The following is a 17,323-nucleotide window of genomic DNA, read 5'->3' on the forward strand; positions in this document are numbered from 1 at the left end:
TCTGGGTGTCTATGTGCATAGATCCCTGAAAGTTGGCACCCAGGTTGATAGGGTTGTTAAGAAGGCGTACGCTGTGTTAGCTTTTATTGGTAGAGCGATTGAGTTTCGGAGCCAGGAGGTCATGCTGCAACTGTACAAAACTCTGGTGCAGTATTGCGTACAGTTCTGGTCGCCGCATTATAGGAAAGATGTGGAAGCGTTGGAAAGGGTGCAGAGGAGATTTACCAGGATGTTGCCTGGTATGGTGGGAAGATCGTATGAGGAAAGGCTGAGGGACTTGAGGTTGTTTTCGTTAGAGAGAAGAAGGTTAAGAGGTGACTTAATAGAGGCATACAAAATGATCAGAGGATTAGATAGGGTGGATAGTGAGAGCCTTTTTCCTCGGATGGTGATGGCTAACACGAGGGAACATAGCTTTAAATTGAGGGGTGAGAGATATAGGACAGATGTTAGAGGTAGGTTCTTTACTCAGAGAGTAGTAAGGGCGTGGAATGCCCTGCCTGCAGCAGTCGTGGACTCGTCAACATTAAGAGCATTCAAATGGTTATTGGATAAACATATGGATGATATTGGAATAGTGTAGATTAGAGGGGCTTTAGATTGGTTTCACTGGTCGGCGCAACATCGAGGGCCGAAGGGCCTGTACTGCGCTGCAATGTTCTATGTTCTATGTTCTACGTTCAGTCTGGCATTTTTATTCTTAAACTTCTCCAAAAATGTCAATGAATTGTGATCAGTCTACACAATCATCTCAGATGAATTACTGGCAAGATAGATGTTAAAATGTTGCAAACCCAGCATCAAACTCAAGATCTCTTTCTCAATAGTTGAATATTTCTTATGATTATCATTCAGCTTTTTGGAAAAATACCCAGTAGGCTGCTCTGTTCTTTCATCGTCTTCTTGCAATAACACAGCACCAATGTCCACATCACTCACATCAAAGGTTTTGAATGGTTCTGCATAATTTGGTGTGGCAAACACAGGGGCAGTGGTTAACGCAGCCTTCAGGCCGTCAAATGCCTTTTGACACTCCACCGTCCCCAGAAATTCACTACGCTTCTTCAGCAAGTCAGTCAGTGGAGCAACTTTAAATTTGCCACTCATGGCTGGAAATCTAATTATTTTCCTTGTTGACGGTACTGTGAACTCCCCAATAACTCTTGTTTTCACATCCCATTGGGCCATCTGTCCACATCCAATTGTATGGCCGAGAACGTGACTTGAACTTTTCCAAACTCACTCTGAGCCACATTTACCACCAAGCCAGCCTCCTGAAGTTCATTTAACAATTCCGCCAGGTGTTTCAAATGTTCTTTCCATGTCTGACTAAAGGTTACCAGGTCGTCTATGTGCACCGCACCATTGTGTAATCCTGAAATTATCTTGTTGGTTAATCTTTATAATGTGGCTGGGGCATTTTTCATTCCACATGGCATAACTTTGAACTGGTACAAACCATTTGGTGTTACAAAAGCTGAAATCTCCTTCGCCCTTTCAGACAAAGATACCTTTCAGAAACCTTTGAGTAAATCAAGTTTGGAGATAAAAGTTGCTTGTCCCACGTTCTCAATGCAGTCCTCCAACTGGGGAATAGGATATGAGTCTGATTTTGTAACTGCATTAACTTTCCTATAGTCCACAACAGGCTACAAGATGAATGCATATAAAATCACCGGCACCAATGCACCCCACCCTGATGAGCTCAACGTATTCTATGCCTGCTTTGCGCAAGAGGTCAGCAAGAGCACGCCTTCCACCTTGGAAGCCTCAGCTGAACTGAGGTATCCGAGGTCACCATTGCAGATATCAGTTCAGCCTTCTCGAAGGTCAACCCACGGAAAGCGACTAGCCCGGATGGAGTACCCGGACAAGCACCCGGATCCTGCGCAGACCAGCTGGTGGGGGTATTTGCAGATACCTTAAATCTCTCTTTACACCAATCTGAGGTCTCTATCTGCTTCAAGAAGATGGCCATCATCCCTGTACCAAAGAAAAGCCAAGCAGCGTGCCTTAATGACTATCACCAGGTGGCTTTGACATCCATCATTATGAAGTGCCTCAAAAGCTTAGTCATGGTGTGAATCAATTCCTGCTTCCCAGATTGCCTGGATCCACAACAGTTCATCTATGGCTGCAGCAGGTCCACAGCAGACGCCATTCTCCTGGCTCTACACTCAACCCTGGAACACCTAGATAACAAAACCAGACTCTTATTTATTGACTACAGCTCAGCCTTCAACACCATTGTTCCTATGAAACTCATGGCCAAGTGTTTGGCTCTTCCCTCTGCGACTGGATCCTAGACTTCTTAATCCTCAGACCGCAATCATTAAGGATAGGCAACAACACCTCCTCCACGATTATCCACAACACCGGTCCCCCACAAGGCTGTATCCTCACTTTTATACTCTTACACCTATGACTGTATGACCAAATTCCCCGCTAACTTTATTTTCAAGTTTGCTGATGACGCCACAGACACTGAAGCCCATTAACGCCTCTACTTGAGAGGTGGCAGTGAGCTGCATTCTTGAATTGCTGAAGTCCACAGGACTTGGCTCACACTGCCGTTAGGGAGGGAATTCCAAGATTTTGACCCAGTGACTGTGAAGGAATGGCGATATATGTTTAAGATCAGGATGGCGAATGGCTTGGAGGGGAACTTGCAGGTTGTGGTGTCCTATGTATCTGCTGCCCTTGTCGCTCAAGATGGAAGTGGTCACGGGTTTGAAAGGTGCTATTAATTTTCTAGTGGGGTGGGAGAATCACGTGGCTGGGCATGCGCAGGATTCGTGCATGCATCCCCGCCGCGCGCACATCTTCCAGTGCCAGATTTCTGGCGCCATCGCATCTGCACTGGAAACTGGCAGGAAGACCACGTAAGTTATTTAAATCTGTTTTCAATATAATTTAAATGTAATTAGCAGGTCTGGGACAGAATTCTCTGGGCCAGCTAGCCTCTCCCACCACGCCAGAGTGTTTCACTCCAGAGTGGTATTACAGTAGGTCCCCACTTTCCAGGAACTATTGGGACGGCCCCACTTGAGTGAAGGGGGCAATCGGGGCCTCTTAGAGGGTTGGGCGGTGGGGGGGTGGTGCCCTCTGGGCATGGGCACCCTGGCAGTGTCAGCCTGTGCCCCCTGACACTGCCCAAGGGGCAAAGTGCCTTTGCCCAAGGGGCACCTTGGCACTTCCTACCAGGGATGGGCGGTGCCTTGTAGGGACGGGGCCTAGGGGGCAATCAGTGGGGGTGCCACTCTGCATAAGGATTTGTCAGCATAGGAGGGAGGCCAGCGATTGGGATGGGCTGTGTTGGGGGGGGGGGGTCGGCTGAGGGGCTGGGAGGGGGGAGGTCAGGTGGAGTGTATTCTGCCGGGGGGGTTCTGCCTCCCAGGGGGTCTGCACTGCAGGGGGGGTGGGGATCATCACTGAAGGGGAAGGCTGGGGATCGGATTAGGCTGGGGGAATCTGCCTGCTGAGGGGTCAGCAGTACCTGTGGTGGGGGGGAGGGGGGTTGGGCGGCCGGGGGGGGGGAGGTTTGGGACTGCTAAGGTGGAATAGTGGGGGTGGGCTGGAGATCAGGGAGGGGGGCGGTTTGGGACTGCTAAGGTGGGATAGTGGGGGTGGGCTGGAGATCAGGGAAGGCGGGATGTCTGCTGAGGGGTCAGCACTGCCTGGGAGGGGTCAGGACTGCTGTACGGGGGGGAGATGTGGAGGGGAGGGGTTGGAGATTGGGGCCGTCCTGGACGGCGGGGTGGGTTGGGGGGGGCACGATCGGGCCATGGGGGAGGGTTAGAGGGGCAGCATTGTGGGGGTCGTGGGGCTGGCTAGTGATTGGGAAGCTGACAGTTTAGGACCACTGCGCATGCATAGAAGCTCGCTGCTTTCAGCCCCTTGGGCGGGGATTGGCCCCTGCCCTTGAAATCGAATGATACCCACGCTGGTGGCTTCTGCATTGCACAGAGTGTGGGAGATTCTAGTCTAAGAAACCCAGCGCGAATTACTCCAGTTTTCCTGCGAATTAAGCACTTAGAATTTTTTGGGGAGAATTCAGCCAGGATCTTTGGTGAATGCACCAGTGCATCTTGTAGATGGTACACACTGCTGCTCCTGTGTGTCGGTGGTGCAGGGAGTGGATGTTTGTGCATGTGGTGCCAATCAAGTGGGCTGCTTTGTTCTGGGTAGTGTCAAACTTCTTGAATGTTGTTGGAGTTGCACGCATATAGGCAAGTGGGGAGTATTCCATTACACTCCTGACTTGTGTCTTGTAGATGGTGAACAGGCTTTGGGGAGTCAGGAGGTGAGTTACTTGCCACAGTATTCCTAGCCTCTGACCTGCTCTTGTAGCTAGTGTGTTTATGTGATGAGTCCAATTGAGTTTCTGGTCAATGGTAATCCTAAGGATGTTGACAGTGGGGGATTTGGTGATGGAACAGCACTGAATGTCAAGAGGCAGTGGTTAGAGTGTCTCTGATTGGTGGTGGTTATTGCCTGGCATTTGTGTGGTGCGAATGTTACTTGCCACTTGTCAGCCCAAGCCTATATAGGTATTGCAAATGGTGCTGAACATCTGACCTTATGACGGAGGGAAGGTCATTGATAAAGCAGCTGAAGATGGTTGAACCTAGGACACTACCTTGAGGGACTCCTGCAGAGATGACCTGGAGCTGAGATGACTGACCCTCCAGAACCACAACTACAACCATCTTCCTATGTGCCAGGCATGGTTCCAACCAGCAGAGAGTTTGCCCCCTACTAGGGCTCCTTGATGCCACACTTGGTTGAATGTGGCCTTGACTCTTTATAAAGATAAAAATGAGAGAGCACAAGGGAAGAGCATGACTGGATTAAACAGCTGTAACAAAGGATGCATGAGAGAGAATACAAAAAGAGCAGTGATTCTTTTTATTCAGTCAGTGGGATATGGCATCGCTGGCTGGCCAGCATTTATTGCCCATCCCCAGTTGTCCTTGATCAGAGGGCAGTTGAGAGTCAACCACATTGCTCCGGCTTTGGAGCCTCATGTGGAACAGACTAGGTATGGATGGCAGATTTGATTTCCTTCTATAAAGGACATGAATGAATCAAATGGGTTTTTCTGACAATCGACAATGACTTCGGAGTCATCAGGTGACTCTTAATTCCAGATATTTTTCAATTGAATTCAAATTCCACCATCTTCCATAGTGGGTTTCAAACCCTGGTGTCTGGGCCATCACTTCTTGGCTGGAGACACCAATAGCAGCAAAGAATAGGAAATAGAGAGTGTGAATAGGAGAGAGAGAGTATCGGGGAAGAGCACAGACCTGGCTGGAAACACCAGCAGCACAAGATAAGAAAGAGGGGGGAACACGATAAGAGCACAGACCTGGCTGGAGACACCTGTATCAATAAAGGATAAGAAAAGAGAGAGAGAGAGAGAGACTTGTGGAAGAGCAGGGATGTGGTTGGATATCCCAGCAGGAGTAAGAGAATTAGCCAAAGGAAGGAACATATAAATGTAGGAACAAGAAGAGGCCCTTCATGCCTGATTCTTTATTCAATTAGATCATGGCTTCCCATCTACCCCATGTCACTTTTGAGCATTATTCCCATATTGCTTGATATCATTAGTAATCCAAAAATCAATGATGATGAGATTAAAAGTTTACAAATGGATATTGACAGCCTCGGGGAATGGGTCAGAATCTGGCAGATGGAGTTTAATGTGGATAAGGATGGCATGGTGGCACAATGATTAGCACTGCTGCCTCACAGCTCCTGGGAACTGGGTTAAATTCCCGGCTTGGGTTGCTGTCTGTGTGGAGTTTGCACATTCTCCCCGTATGTGGGTTTCCTCTGGGTGCTCCAATTTCCTCCCACAGTCCAAAGCTGTGCGGGTTTGGTTGATTGGCCATGCTAAATTGCCCTTGGTGTCCCGGGATGCATAGGTTAGAGGGATGAGTCGGATAAATATGTGGGGTTATGAGGATAGGACCTGGTTGAGATTGTTGTCAGTGCAGACTTGGTGGGCTGAATTGCTCCTTCTGCACTGGAGGGATTCTATCATTCTATGAAATGTGAGGTTATCCATTTTGGCCAGAAAAATAAAAGGGAAAATTACTATTTAAATGGGAAACAGATTCAAAAGGCGTCTGTGCAGAGGGATCTGGGTGTTCTTGTGCATGAGTCTCAGAAAGTGGGTATGCAGGTGCAGAATGTTATAAGGAAGGCAAATGGAATCTTGGCATTTATTGCAAAGGGTCTAGAGTATAAAAGTAGAGAAGTGTTGTTACATTGTATAAGGCATTGGTGAGACCATACTGGAGTATTGTGTTCAATTTTGGCCACCTTTGAGGAAGGATATAGTGGCACTGGAGGCGGTTCAGAAGAGGTTCACTAGATTGCTTCCAGTTTTGAAGGGCCTGTCGTATGAGGAGCAGTTGAGTAGCTTGGGCTTGTACTCGCTGGAGTACAGAAGAATGAGGGAGGATTTGATTGAGGTATATAAAATACTCAACGGGATTGATAAAGTAAATGATAGCCAAATGTTCCCCCCTTCTAGTACAGTCTAGGACAAGAGGTCATAGTTGCAGAGTAAGAGGGGGAAGGCTCATAGAGGGTTGTGAATCTATTGAACTCACTGCCCCAGAGTGCAGTGGATGCAGAATCAATCAATGGATTCAAGAAAGGAACAGGTAAGTATTTGATCAAAAGCGGGATAAAGGGCTATGCAGAAAAGGCAGGGAAGTGGAGTTAGGATGAGATGGTCATCAGCCATGATCATATAGAATGGCGGAGTAGGATCGAACGGCTGAATTGCCTACTCTTGCTCCTAATTCCGATATTTCTATGTTCCTACTGTATTCCCACATTTTTGTTCATGTGATTTTAATAACTCTGTCAGGTCATTTCGATGTTCCTCTGGAAGGTAACTTGATAATTTATCCCAATTTTTGATAACTTCCTCATATTCTAATTTAACTGGAGGATTGTCAAATTCAGAGTCATCTGGATTTGCTTCTTCACTCTGAGTTATAACCAGTAAGACATCCTGCTTCTGTTTTCCTCCCCTATCAAAATATCTTTTAAGCATATTCACATGACACACTGTGAGTTTTCCTTATATCTGGCATATTTGTCAAATTCTCCTCATTCAATTTTGTTTCAATTTCATAGAATCATAGAATCCCTACAATGCAGAAGGAGGCCATTTGGCCTATCAAGTCTGCACCGACCACAATCCCATCCTGTGACCCCAGATATTTACCCCGCTAATCCCCTGACACTAGGGTCAATTTATCATGGCCAATCAACTTAACCCGCACATCTTTGAATTGTGGGAGGAAACCGGAGCACCCGGAGGAAACCCACGCAAACACAAGGGGAACGTGCAAATTCCACATAGACAGTGACCCAAGCCGGGAATCGAACCCGGGTCCCTGGCACTGTGAAACAGCAGTGCTAACTACTGTGATACATCATGGTAAAGCATCAGCAATCATGTTCTCTCCTGCTTTTCTCAACACTCTGCTTTTGATCAACTGCTTTCTCTTTCTTTTCAGAGACCTCCTTCTGTTTTCAGTCCTTCTTTAACTCCATTATTATAATTGTAAACGTAATTCTGGTGATGTCCTCAGAGAGTTGGGCAGGATCCGGAGAATAAAACTTAACATTGAATTCAAACTGGCATAAACCACTTCAGAGTTGCTTTCTTTTTCTTCGCTGAGTCCAACCAGTTCTTTTGATTTTCAGAGTCCCAGAATGTCAAACCAAAGCAATCCTTTCAGAAGGTTGAACTGCTCACAGACTTTGTCAAAGAGAACCTGCCCCTTTGTATGCTTTCTCAACTTCACATGTGTTTGTTTAGGTCGATCCAGAAAGTTCACTTTATTCCTGTCCCCGCTCTCGTTAACTGGCCGTATTTCCTCTGTGAGGTAGTCTAAATTCAGCTTTTGTTGCAAAATGATACACTCAAAATTCTTTCCAGAGTCTCCTAATTTTAGCTTCAGGTTATGGTTTTCTTCTTTTTCTGCCTCCTTGGCCTGCACCAGTGGATTTTCAATTACAACACAATTCACAATTTTGAAACTGTTAGAAAGTCTTCTTATATTTTTTTCTATCCCCAAGGGTGGCACGGCAACACAGTAGTTAGCACTGCTGCCTCACAGTGCCAGGGGACCTGGATTCAATTCCGGATTTGGGTGACTGTCTGTGTGGAGTTTGCACGTTCTCCCCATGTCTGCATGACTTTACTCCATGTGCTCCGATTTCCTTCCACAGTTCAAAAATGTGTGGGTTAGGTTGATTGGCCATGCCAAATTGACCCTTAGTGTTAGGTCTGAGGAATCGGATGATCTCCTACGGGACTGCTTAGAGTCAGCAGACTGGTCAGTATTTAAAAACTCTGCGACCAGCCTGAAAGAGTACGTCACTACAGTAACTGACTTCATAAGTAAGAGTGTAGAAGACTGTGTGTCAAAGAAGCAAATCCGCGTGTTTCCCATCTGGAAACCATGGATGAACAGGGATATTCACTGCTTGCTGAAGTCTAGTCTGAGGCGATCAAGTCAGGTGACCCTGACCTGTACAAGAAATGCTGTGGAGATGCCGGTGTTGGACTGGGGTAAACACAGTAACAGTTTTAACAACACCAGGTTAAAGTCCAACAGGTTTATTTGGTAGCAAATACCATTAGCTTTCGGAGCGCTGCTCCTTCGTCAGATGGAGTGATGGATGGAGTGGAAACCTGAGAGCAGGTTTCCACTCCATCTGACGAAGGAGCAGCGCTCCGAAAGCTAATGGTATTTGCTACCAAATAAACCTGTTGGACTTTAACCTGGTGTTGTTAAAACTGTTACTATACAAGAAAGCCAGATATAATCTAAGGAGATCCAGCAAAGATGCCTAAAGACAGTACTGGACCAAACTAGAGTCCCAGGCTAGCCACATGGACCCTAACCGACTATGGCAAGATCTGCAAGACATAACAGGCGACAAGATGAAGGCATGTAAAATCGCCAGCTCCAACACACCCCTCTTTGATGAGTTCAATCCATTCTATGCCCGTTTTGAGCAGGGGATCAGTGAGAGCACACCCTCCACCCCGCAAGCCTCGAATGAACCTGTATCCAAGGTCGCCATTGCAGTTGTCAGAGCAGTCTTCTCAAAGGACAATCTACAGAAAGAGACTGGCCCGTATGGGGTACTTGGATGAGCACTCAGATCCTGTGCAGATCAGATGGCAGCAGTATTCGCAGACATCTTCAACTTGTCTTTACAACAATCTGAGGTCCCTACCTGCTTCAAGAAGATGACTATCATCCCGGTACCAAAGAAAAGCCAAGCAGCGTGCCTTAATGACTATCGTCCGGTAGCTCTAACATGTGCAATGGTGACCGAAAGGTTAGTCATAGCACAAATCAATTCTGGCCTCCCAGATTGCCTGGATCCAGTACAGTTCGCCTTCCACACAACAGGTCCACAGCAGACGCCATCTCCACAGTCTCAAACCTGGAACACCTAGATAACAAAGACACCTTTGTCAGACTCCTATTTATCGGCTACAGCTCAGTCTTCAACATCATTATTCCTATGAAACTCATCTCCAAACTCCATGGCCTGGGGCTCAGCTCCTCTCTGCGACTGGATCCTGATATTCTGAACTCACAGACCACAGTTAGTAAGGATAGGCAACAACACCTCCTCCATGATCATCCTTAACACTGGTGCCCCACAAGGCTGTATCCTCAGCCCCTTATACACCTATGACTGTGTGGCCAAATTCCCCTCCAATTCAATGTTCAAATTTGCTGATGACACCATCATAGTGGGTCAAATCACAACAATGATGAGACAGAGTACAGGAAAGAGATAGGGGAACTGGTGCAATGACAATAATCCATCCCTCAATGTCAACAAAATGAAGAAGATAGTCATCAACTTTAGGAAGCGTAGTAGAGGACATGCCCCTGTCTACATCAATGGGGATGAAGTAAAAATGGTTCAGAGTTTCAAGTTTCTAGGTGTCCAGATCACCAACAACCTGTCCTGGTCCCCCCATGCTGACACTATAGTTACAAAAGCTCACCAACGCCTCTATTTTCTCAAGAGACTAAGGAAATTCGGCATGTCCACTATGGCTCTCACGAACTTTCACAGATGCACCATAGAAAGCATCTTTTCTGGCTGTATAGAACATAGAACATAGAACATAGAACATTACAGCGCAGAACAGGCCCTTCGGCCCACGATGTTGCACCGACCAGTTAAAAAAAAACTGTGACCCTCCAACCTAAACCAATTTCTTTTCGTCCATGAACCTATCTACGGATCTCTTAAACGCCCCCAAACTAGGCGCATTTACTACTGATGCTGGCAGGGCATTCCAATCCCTCACCACCCTCTGGGTAAAGAACCTACCCCTGACATCGGTTCTATAACTACCCCCCCTCAATTTAAAGCCATGCCCCCTCGTGCTGGATTTCTCCATCAGAGGAAAAAGGCTATCACTATCCACCCTATCTAAACCTCTAATCATCTTATATGTATCACAGCTTGGTATGGCTCCTGCTCCATCCAAGACTGCAAGAAACTACAAAGGGTTGTGAACGAAGTCCGGTCCATCCATTGACACTGTTTACATTTCCTGCTGCCTTGGAAAAGCAGCCAGCATAATCAAGGATCCCATGTACCCCGGACATGCTCTCTTCCACCTTCTTCTGTTGGGAAAAAGATACAAAACTCTGAGGACACGTACCAATCGACTCAACAGCTTCTTCCCTGCTGTTATCAGATTTTTGAATGGACCTACCTCGCATTAAGTTGATCTTTCTCTACACCCTAGCTATGATTGTAACACTATATTCTGCACTCTCTCCATTCCTTCTCTGTGAACGGTATGCTTTGTCTGTATACTGCGCAAGAAACAATACTTTTTGCTGTATACAAATACTTGTGACAATAATAAATCAAATAAAATCGGGGGTTTAACAGGGTAAATGCTGGGATAAGGGCCGGGGTGGGATTGTTGTCGGTGCAGACTTGATGGGCCAAATGACTTCTTGCACTGTACGGATTCTATGTTCCTATGATTCTTTGAAGCTACATTGATGAAGTAAATTGGACAATTTCGAATTGTGAAAGTAAAGATAATCTTTCTGTTCCAATGTAGTTTATAAATTCCTCTGTTTGTCCTGGATCTTCATCATCATTTTCTGCATATTCTTTGGCAAAGATATGTAGCAGATTGGCTTCTTTGATGTCAAAATTTGTTGTTATTATGGTTTTAGCGGACATTGTGGCAGTCATGTTGTTGCAAAAATCATTGCAGTGATTCTCCCAGCCCATTGCACTGCTTTAGAAGCAGAAGGCCTGGAGACTTATGCGGAGGCTAGTAAGTGGGCTCCCGCTAGTCTCTGGGTGCTTCTGCAAGTCTCTGGGTGCTGAATTTCTGGCGCCATCAGCCTTCTGCGTCAGAAATCGGTACAGAACTGTTTAATGTATTTAAATTTGAATTTGCATTTAATAACCAGGCTGAAGTCTCCAGGCCCACTAGAGTCTCTCTCCCTCTGCCCTTGAGGCCCCCCAGGAGGTCAGGATAGGGAGGAGGTGCCCTGGGGATTTCCAGCTTGGCACTGCCAGCCTGGGCCTCTGGTAATGTCCAGGTGGGCATCTTGGCACGCCCACCAGGCGTCGTGCAGTGCCAAGGGGGCAGAGCCTCATGGGGCAGGGTCTGTAGCGGGGACATTGGTCGGGGTGGAGGCTGCCACTCTGCACTCGGTGGTGACAGAGGGAGGTTGGTCAGCGATCAGGGCTGGCCATTGGGGTGGGGGGCGGGGGGGGGGGGCTGTGTGGTCAGCCTGCCGGGGGCCAGGTCTGTGGGGGGGGGGGGGGGGGAGAGTGGAACTTCCAGCGGCAGGGAAAGAGGGATCAAGCCTGGGAGGCCAGCAATCGGGGCAGGAGGGTTCACATGGCCAGTGATGTGGGGTCGCAGGCCTGGCCAGCAATCGAGCTGACCAGCGATCGGGAGGACGGCAGTGCGGGTCTACAGTGCATGCGCTGATCTCGACACTGACAGATTGGCACATGCACAGCACAATGGTGTTGGCCTCTCCAGCGGGAATAGGACCCGCCCCTGATTTTCCGTGAGATTCACGCAGTGCATAGAGTGTGGGAAATTCATTTTGAAAATCCCACTGAGAAAACCAGTGGGATAATACACAAATTTGACACTTCCACCTCATCTTAATTTACTAGATCATCAGCTATGAACAGTACTGTTTCTCTTGGTATCCATGTCTGTGCAAGCTGTATAGATCTTTATAGGGGTTTTTCACAGTAACTTCATTGCAGTGTTAATGGAAGCCTATTTATGACTCATAAATACATTTAAACTTTAGATTTATTATCCCAGCAGTTAATTTGGAATGATGGTACCATTTCATTGCACAGTTGTACTACACATTTTTCTCCTTTTCTTTTATCTGCAGTAGTACAATAGTTCTGCTCCTCAATCTTGAGATCACATAAGACTGCTGATTGATTTGCATCTTTCTTCTCATTGATGATGAGTCGCTGTCAGCAGTCCTGCAGTTTATGTTTAGTTAGTTTCAACAACCCAGGAGCAGGCTTCAAATCAGTCATCTTTTCTTGCATCTGACTCTGCATCTGCTCAATTTCCTTATTCACATCATTGTCCAGTAATTTGTTCTCCTTCTCCGCCTTCACCAGTTTTACATCGCAGTCATCTGCCTCTATTCAAGTCTTCATTATCTGAGATGTGTAACTATCCACCAGCCCTTTGTAGTGTTTGACTAAGACTTTTGGTTGCTGCATCTCAGACTGAGAAAAGATCAGCTTCTCCTCCTGAACCTTGCCTAGCCAGTGAGAAGTCTCACAACACCAGGTTAAAGTCCAACAGGTTTATTTGGTAGCACGAGCTTTCGGAGCGCTGCCCTTCATCAGGTGAGTGGAGAGTTGGGTTCACAAACAGGGCATATATAGGCACAGACTCAATTACAAGATAACGGTGGAATGCGAGTCTTAACAGGTAATCAAGTCTTTACAGGTACAGACAATGTGAGTGGAGAGAGGGTTAAGCACAGGTTAAAGAGGTGTGAATTGTCTTAAGCCAGAACAGTTAGTAAGATTTTGCAAGCTCAGGCAAGTCGTGGGGGTTACAGGTAGTGTGACATGAACCCAAGATCCCGGTTGAGACCGTCCTCATGTGTGCAGAACTTGGCTATCATCCACCAGGTGCACAGTACATACTCTTGTGACTCAGCCAACGTTGTCTACCTGATATGCTGCAGGAAAGGATGTTCCAAGGCATTACATTGGCGAAGCCATGCAGATGCTATGACAACGGATGAATGGACATCGCTCGACAATCACCAGGCAGGCGTGTTCCCTTCCTACCGGGGAACACTTCAGTAGACAAGGGCATTCAGCCTCTGATCTTCGGGTAAGCGTTCTCCAAGGCGGCCTTCAAGACACAAGACGATGCAGAATAGCCGAGCAGAAACTGATAGCCAAGTGCCCCACATTGACATGAAACACAATTTGGTTGTTCTCATGAGATTTTCTGTTTCTGACGCCAAACCTTCCCAATGCGATCAGGAATGGAAAATCCTGGCTATTAACTCTGAATCTTGGACCACTGATGCTGCCAGGCCTATTGAGTTTTTACAGCACTTCTGTATCTTTTTCCACCCATTAATTTAGTCCTGTGAGGACATTAATCCCAGTCCTGTTGAAACTCAAACCATCCCTTTTAAGTAGGTGCTTTGTGCCGCCAAACTGATTCGAATGTCCCAAGAACCTGAAGAACTCCATCTTGCGTCATCTTTGAAGCCATGCATAACCCTCATTTAATTCTTATATAAAAGCAAGATACTGTGGATGCTGGAATCTGAAACAAAAACAGAAAATGCTGGGAAATCTCAGCAGGTCTGACGGCATTGTTGGGGAGAGAATAGAGCCAACGCTTTGAGTCTACATGACCCTTCGTCAGAGCTAAATATTTTGAGTTAAATCATCACATTATGTTGCAACTTTAAAATACTTCGTATAAAGCTTTTAGGGAATGAATATAATTCTAACTGGTTGTTTCTTTTCTGTTCAAATATTTCAGAATTTACTGAATGATTTCATGAATGGCTGCTTTACTCAAATTATTTCTTCACAACATGCTTTACAACTTTTGAACAGGTAGGTATTTAACCAAATGTTTTGGCAATGACACGAATAAATTTTGGAAAGGATTAGTTTTCCATTTCCAAGCATGCATGTTTTAAATTTTACATGACCCAGAGATGCAGATACTGTCATGTTTTCCTATATTTTCACACACACAAAAGATACTTTAGCTGTGTGGACCATATTCCCTGTAACTCGGGATAGTAAGTATTAGGTGATAGTAAGACAGGTTATTCATGAAATACAATTCTTGACCTAATCTGTAAAAAAGCATTTTATGTTTGAAATTGGTTATGATAAATTTATGCATCAGTGGTTAAAACATACAGCTGCTTTGAATGGCCGCCAATTTGTTTGGTATTTTTAGGTGAGGTATTTTGTCAGGTTTATCATCATCACAAACTGTTATTCCCAGGATCTAAACTGTGGCCAGAATTCTACCGCCCTGCCTGCCACAGGAATCAGCAGGTGAGTGGTGGACCACAGAACAATCCGTTGACCTTGGGCAGGATTTTACGGACTTGGGATGAGCAAGGCCATAATACCCCACCTGACATGTCTTTCTGCATTTTCTGAAAGTAAATTATAACGAAAATTAAGAATTATAATAATAGACCATTATTCTACCTAAACAGGAAACAAAGTAACGTGGAAAAGTAAGCATTTTCCTATACCCTTAGATTTAAGTATAATATAGTAAATGTAACGCCCTTATTCAAAAAGAGAGGGAGACAGAAAGCAGGAAACTACAGGAAAGCTAGTTTAACACACAGATATGCAGTGATCTGATTGTCTTAGAGGAGGTGGTGGTGGTGTAGTGTTATTGTCACTGTCACTGCACTAGTGATCCAGAGACGTAATGCAAGATCTGAAGTCCTTGGTTCAAATCCCAGCAGATGGTAGAATTTGAATTCAATAAAAGTTTGGAATTAAAAGTCTAATGCTAACCATGAAAACATTATTGTTAAAAACTCATCCTTACTAGACCTACATGTAACTCTGAAATGCCCACCGAATTGGGCAGTTAGGGATGGGTGATAAATGCTAGCCCAACCGGTGATGCCCACATCCTGTGAATAAATAAAAGTGCTTGAAACAAAAAATGCTAGCATGCAGTTGAAGCAAGCTAATGCAATGTTATTATTTATTGCAAGGGGAATTGAATAGAGAGTGGTAGACATATTTAAAGAATAAAAGCAAAATACTGCCGACGCTGGAATCTGAAACAAAAACAGAAAATGCTGGAAAATCTCAGCAGGTCTGACAGCATCTGTGGAGAGAGAAAGAGCTAACGAGTTTCGAGTGTGGATGACCCTTCGTCAGAGTTAAGGGCAGAGAGAATCGGGAAAGGTTTATACTATGGGGGGGGCGGCGGGGGAGTCTGTAAAAGGACAAAGGGAATGTAAATAAGGATAAATATGGCTGAGAGAGGTGCTAAAAGTGTCCATTAAGAGACCAGAATGCAGTTGGCCTTGAAAGAGGGAGGGGGGGGGGACGGGGGGGAGGCGGTGGGGAAGAAGGAGAGCAGGAATTAAGAAGAGGAAAAATGGAAGAGAGAAAGAAGGATGATAAAAATTGACGAACGAGATGAAAAGAAGAAACAGAATGCAATGAAATAAATGGAAATGGGGTGAAGGTGGAGGGAAGAGTTCATGCTGAGCCAATGTCAGAATTGAGCCAGATTTAACAGCCAGTGCCAGAATTGAGCTAGATTCAATAATGAACACTAGAATTGGCTAGATTAAAGGTTAATGCCAGAACTAAGCTACATTTAAGAGCTCACACCAGAACTGAGTTAGATATATGGGCTACCACTAGAATTGTGCCACAATTAAGAGCCAATGCTGGAATTGAGCTACATCTCAAGAACAAGCACCACAATTGGCTAATTGTAATCAGATTCATCAGCCGGATTTGGGAGCCGGTGTTGGGATGAGCTAGATTTGAGAACTGAGTTAAATTTGAAAGCGGGCGCCATTATTGGACTGGATTTGAGTGCTGGCCCTGGAGCTGAGGTGGATTTAAGAATGAATGTTGTAAGGGCTTTGGTTCTTGGGTCTAGCACAGTTCCGGTGTTGGTCTTAAATCTAGCTCAGTTCCAGTGTTGGGCTTAAATCTAGCTCAGTTCCAGGGTTAGTCTTAAATCTAGTTCAGTTCCAGGTTGGTCTTAAATCTAGCTAAGTTCCAGAGTTAGTTTTAATTCTTGCTCAGTTCCATAAGAACATAAGAAATAGGAGCAGGAGTAGGCCATCTAGCCCCTCGAGCCTGCCCCGCCATTCAATAAGATCATGGCTGATCTGACGTGGATCAGTACCACTTACCCGCCTGATCCCCATAACCCTTAATTCCCTTACCGATCAGGAATCCATCCATCGGCGCTTTAAACATATTCAGCGAGGTAGCCTCCACCACCTCAGTGGGCAGAGAATTCCAGAGATTCACCACCCTCTGGGAGAAGAAGTTCCTCCTCAACTCTGTCTTAAACCGACCCCCCTTTATTTTGAGGCTGTGTCCTCTAGTTTTAACTTCCTTACTAAGTGGAAAGAATCTCTCCGCCTCCACCCTATCCAGCCCCCGCATTATCTTATAAGTCTCCATAAGATCCCCCCTCATCCTTCTAAACTCCAACGAGTACAAACCCAATCTCCTCAGCCTCTCCTCATAATCCAAACCCCTCATCTCCGGTATCAACCTGGTGAACCTTCTCTGCACTCCCTCCACTGCCAATATATCCTTCCTCATATAAGGGGACCAATACTGCACACAGTATTCCAGCTGCGGCCTCACCAATGCCCTGTACAGGTGCATCAAGACATCCCTGCTTTTATATTCTATCCCCTTCGCAATATAGGCCAACATCCCATTTGCCTTCTTGATCACCTGTTGTACCTGCAGACTGGGCTTTTGCGTCTCATGCACAAGGACCCCCAGGTCCCTTTGCACGGTAGCATGTTTTAATTTGTTTCCATTGAGATAGTAATCCCATTTGTTATTATTTCCTCCAAAGTGTATAACCTCGCATTTCTCAACGTTATACTCCATTTGCCATATCCTCGCCCACTCACTCAGCCTGTCCAAATCTCTCTGCAGATCTTCTCCGTCCTCCACACGATTCACTTTTCCACTTATCTTTGTGTCGTCT

The 17,323-nt window shown here is 45.9% G+C and overlaps 1 protein-coding gene across 1 annotated transcript in view; it reads left to right on the top strand.

Annotated features, from left to right (window-relative positions):
* The window catches only part of LOC144493944 (dynein axonemal heavy chain 8-like), a 1,661,706-nt gene that overhangs the window by 170,017 nt on the left and 1,474,366 nt on the right, over nt 1-17,323 (top strand). The window contains exon 13 of the mRNA XM_078213521.1: nt 14,117-14,193. Coding sequence (XP_078069647.1) covers nt 14,117-14,193 — 77 coding nt within the window. The remainder of the gene's footprint in view (nt 1-14,116; nt 14,194-17,323) is intronic.

This window comes from Mustelus asterias, chromosome 5 (assembly GCF_964213995.1).
Source record: "Mustelus asterias chromosome 5, sMusAst1.hap1.1, whole genome shotgun sequence".
NCBI classification, from domain to species: Eukaryota; Metazoa; Chordata; class Chondrichthyes; order Carcharhiniformes; family Triakidae; genus Mustelus; species Mustelus asterias.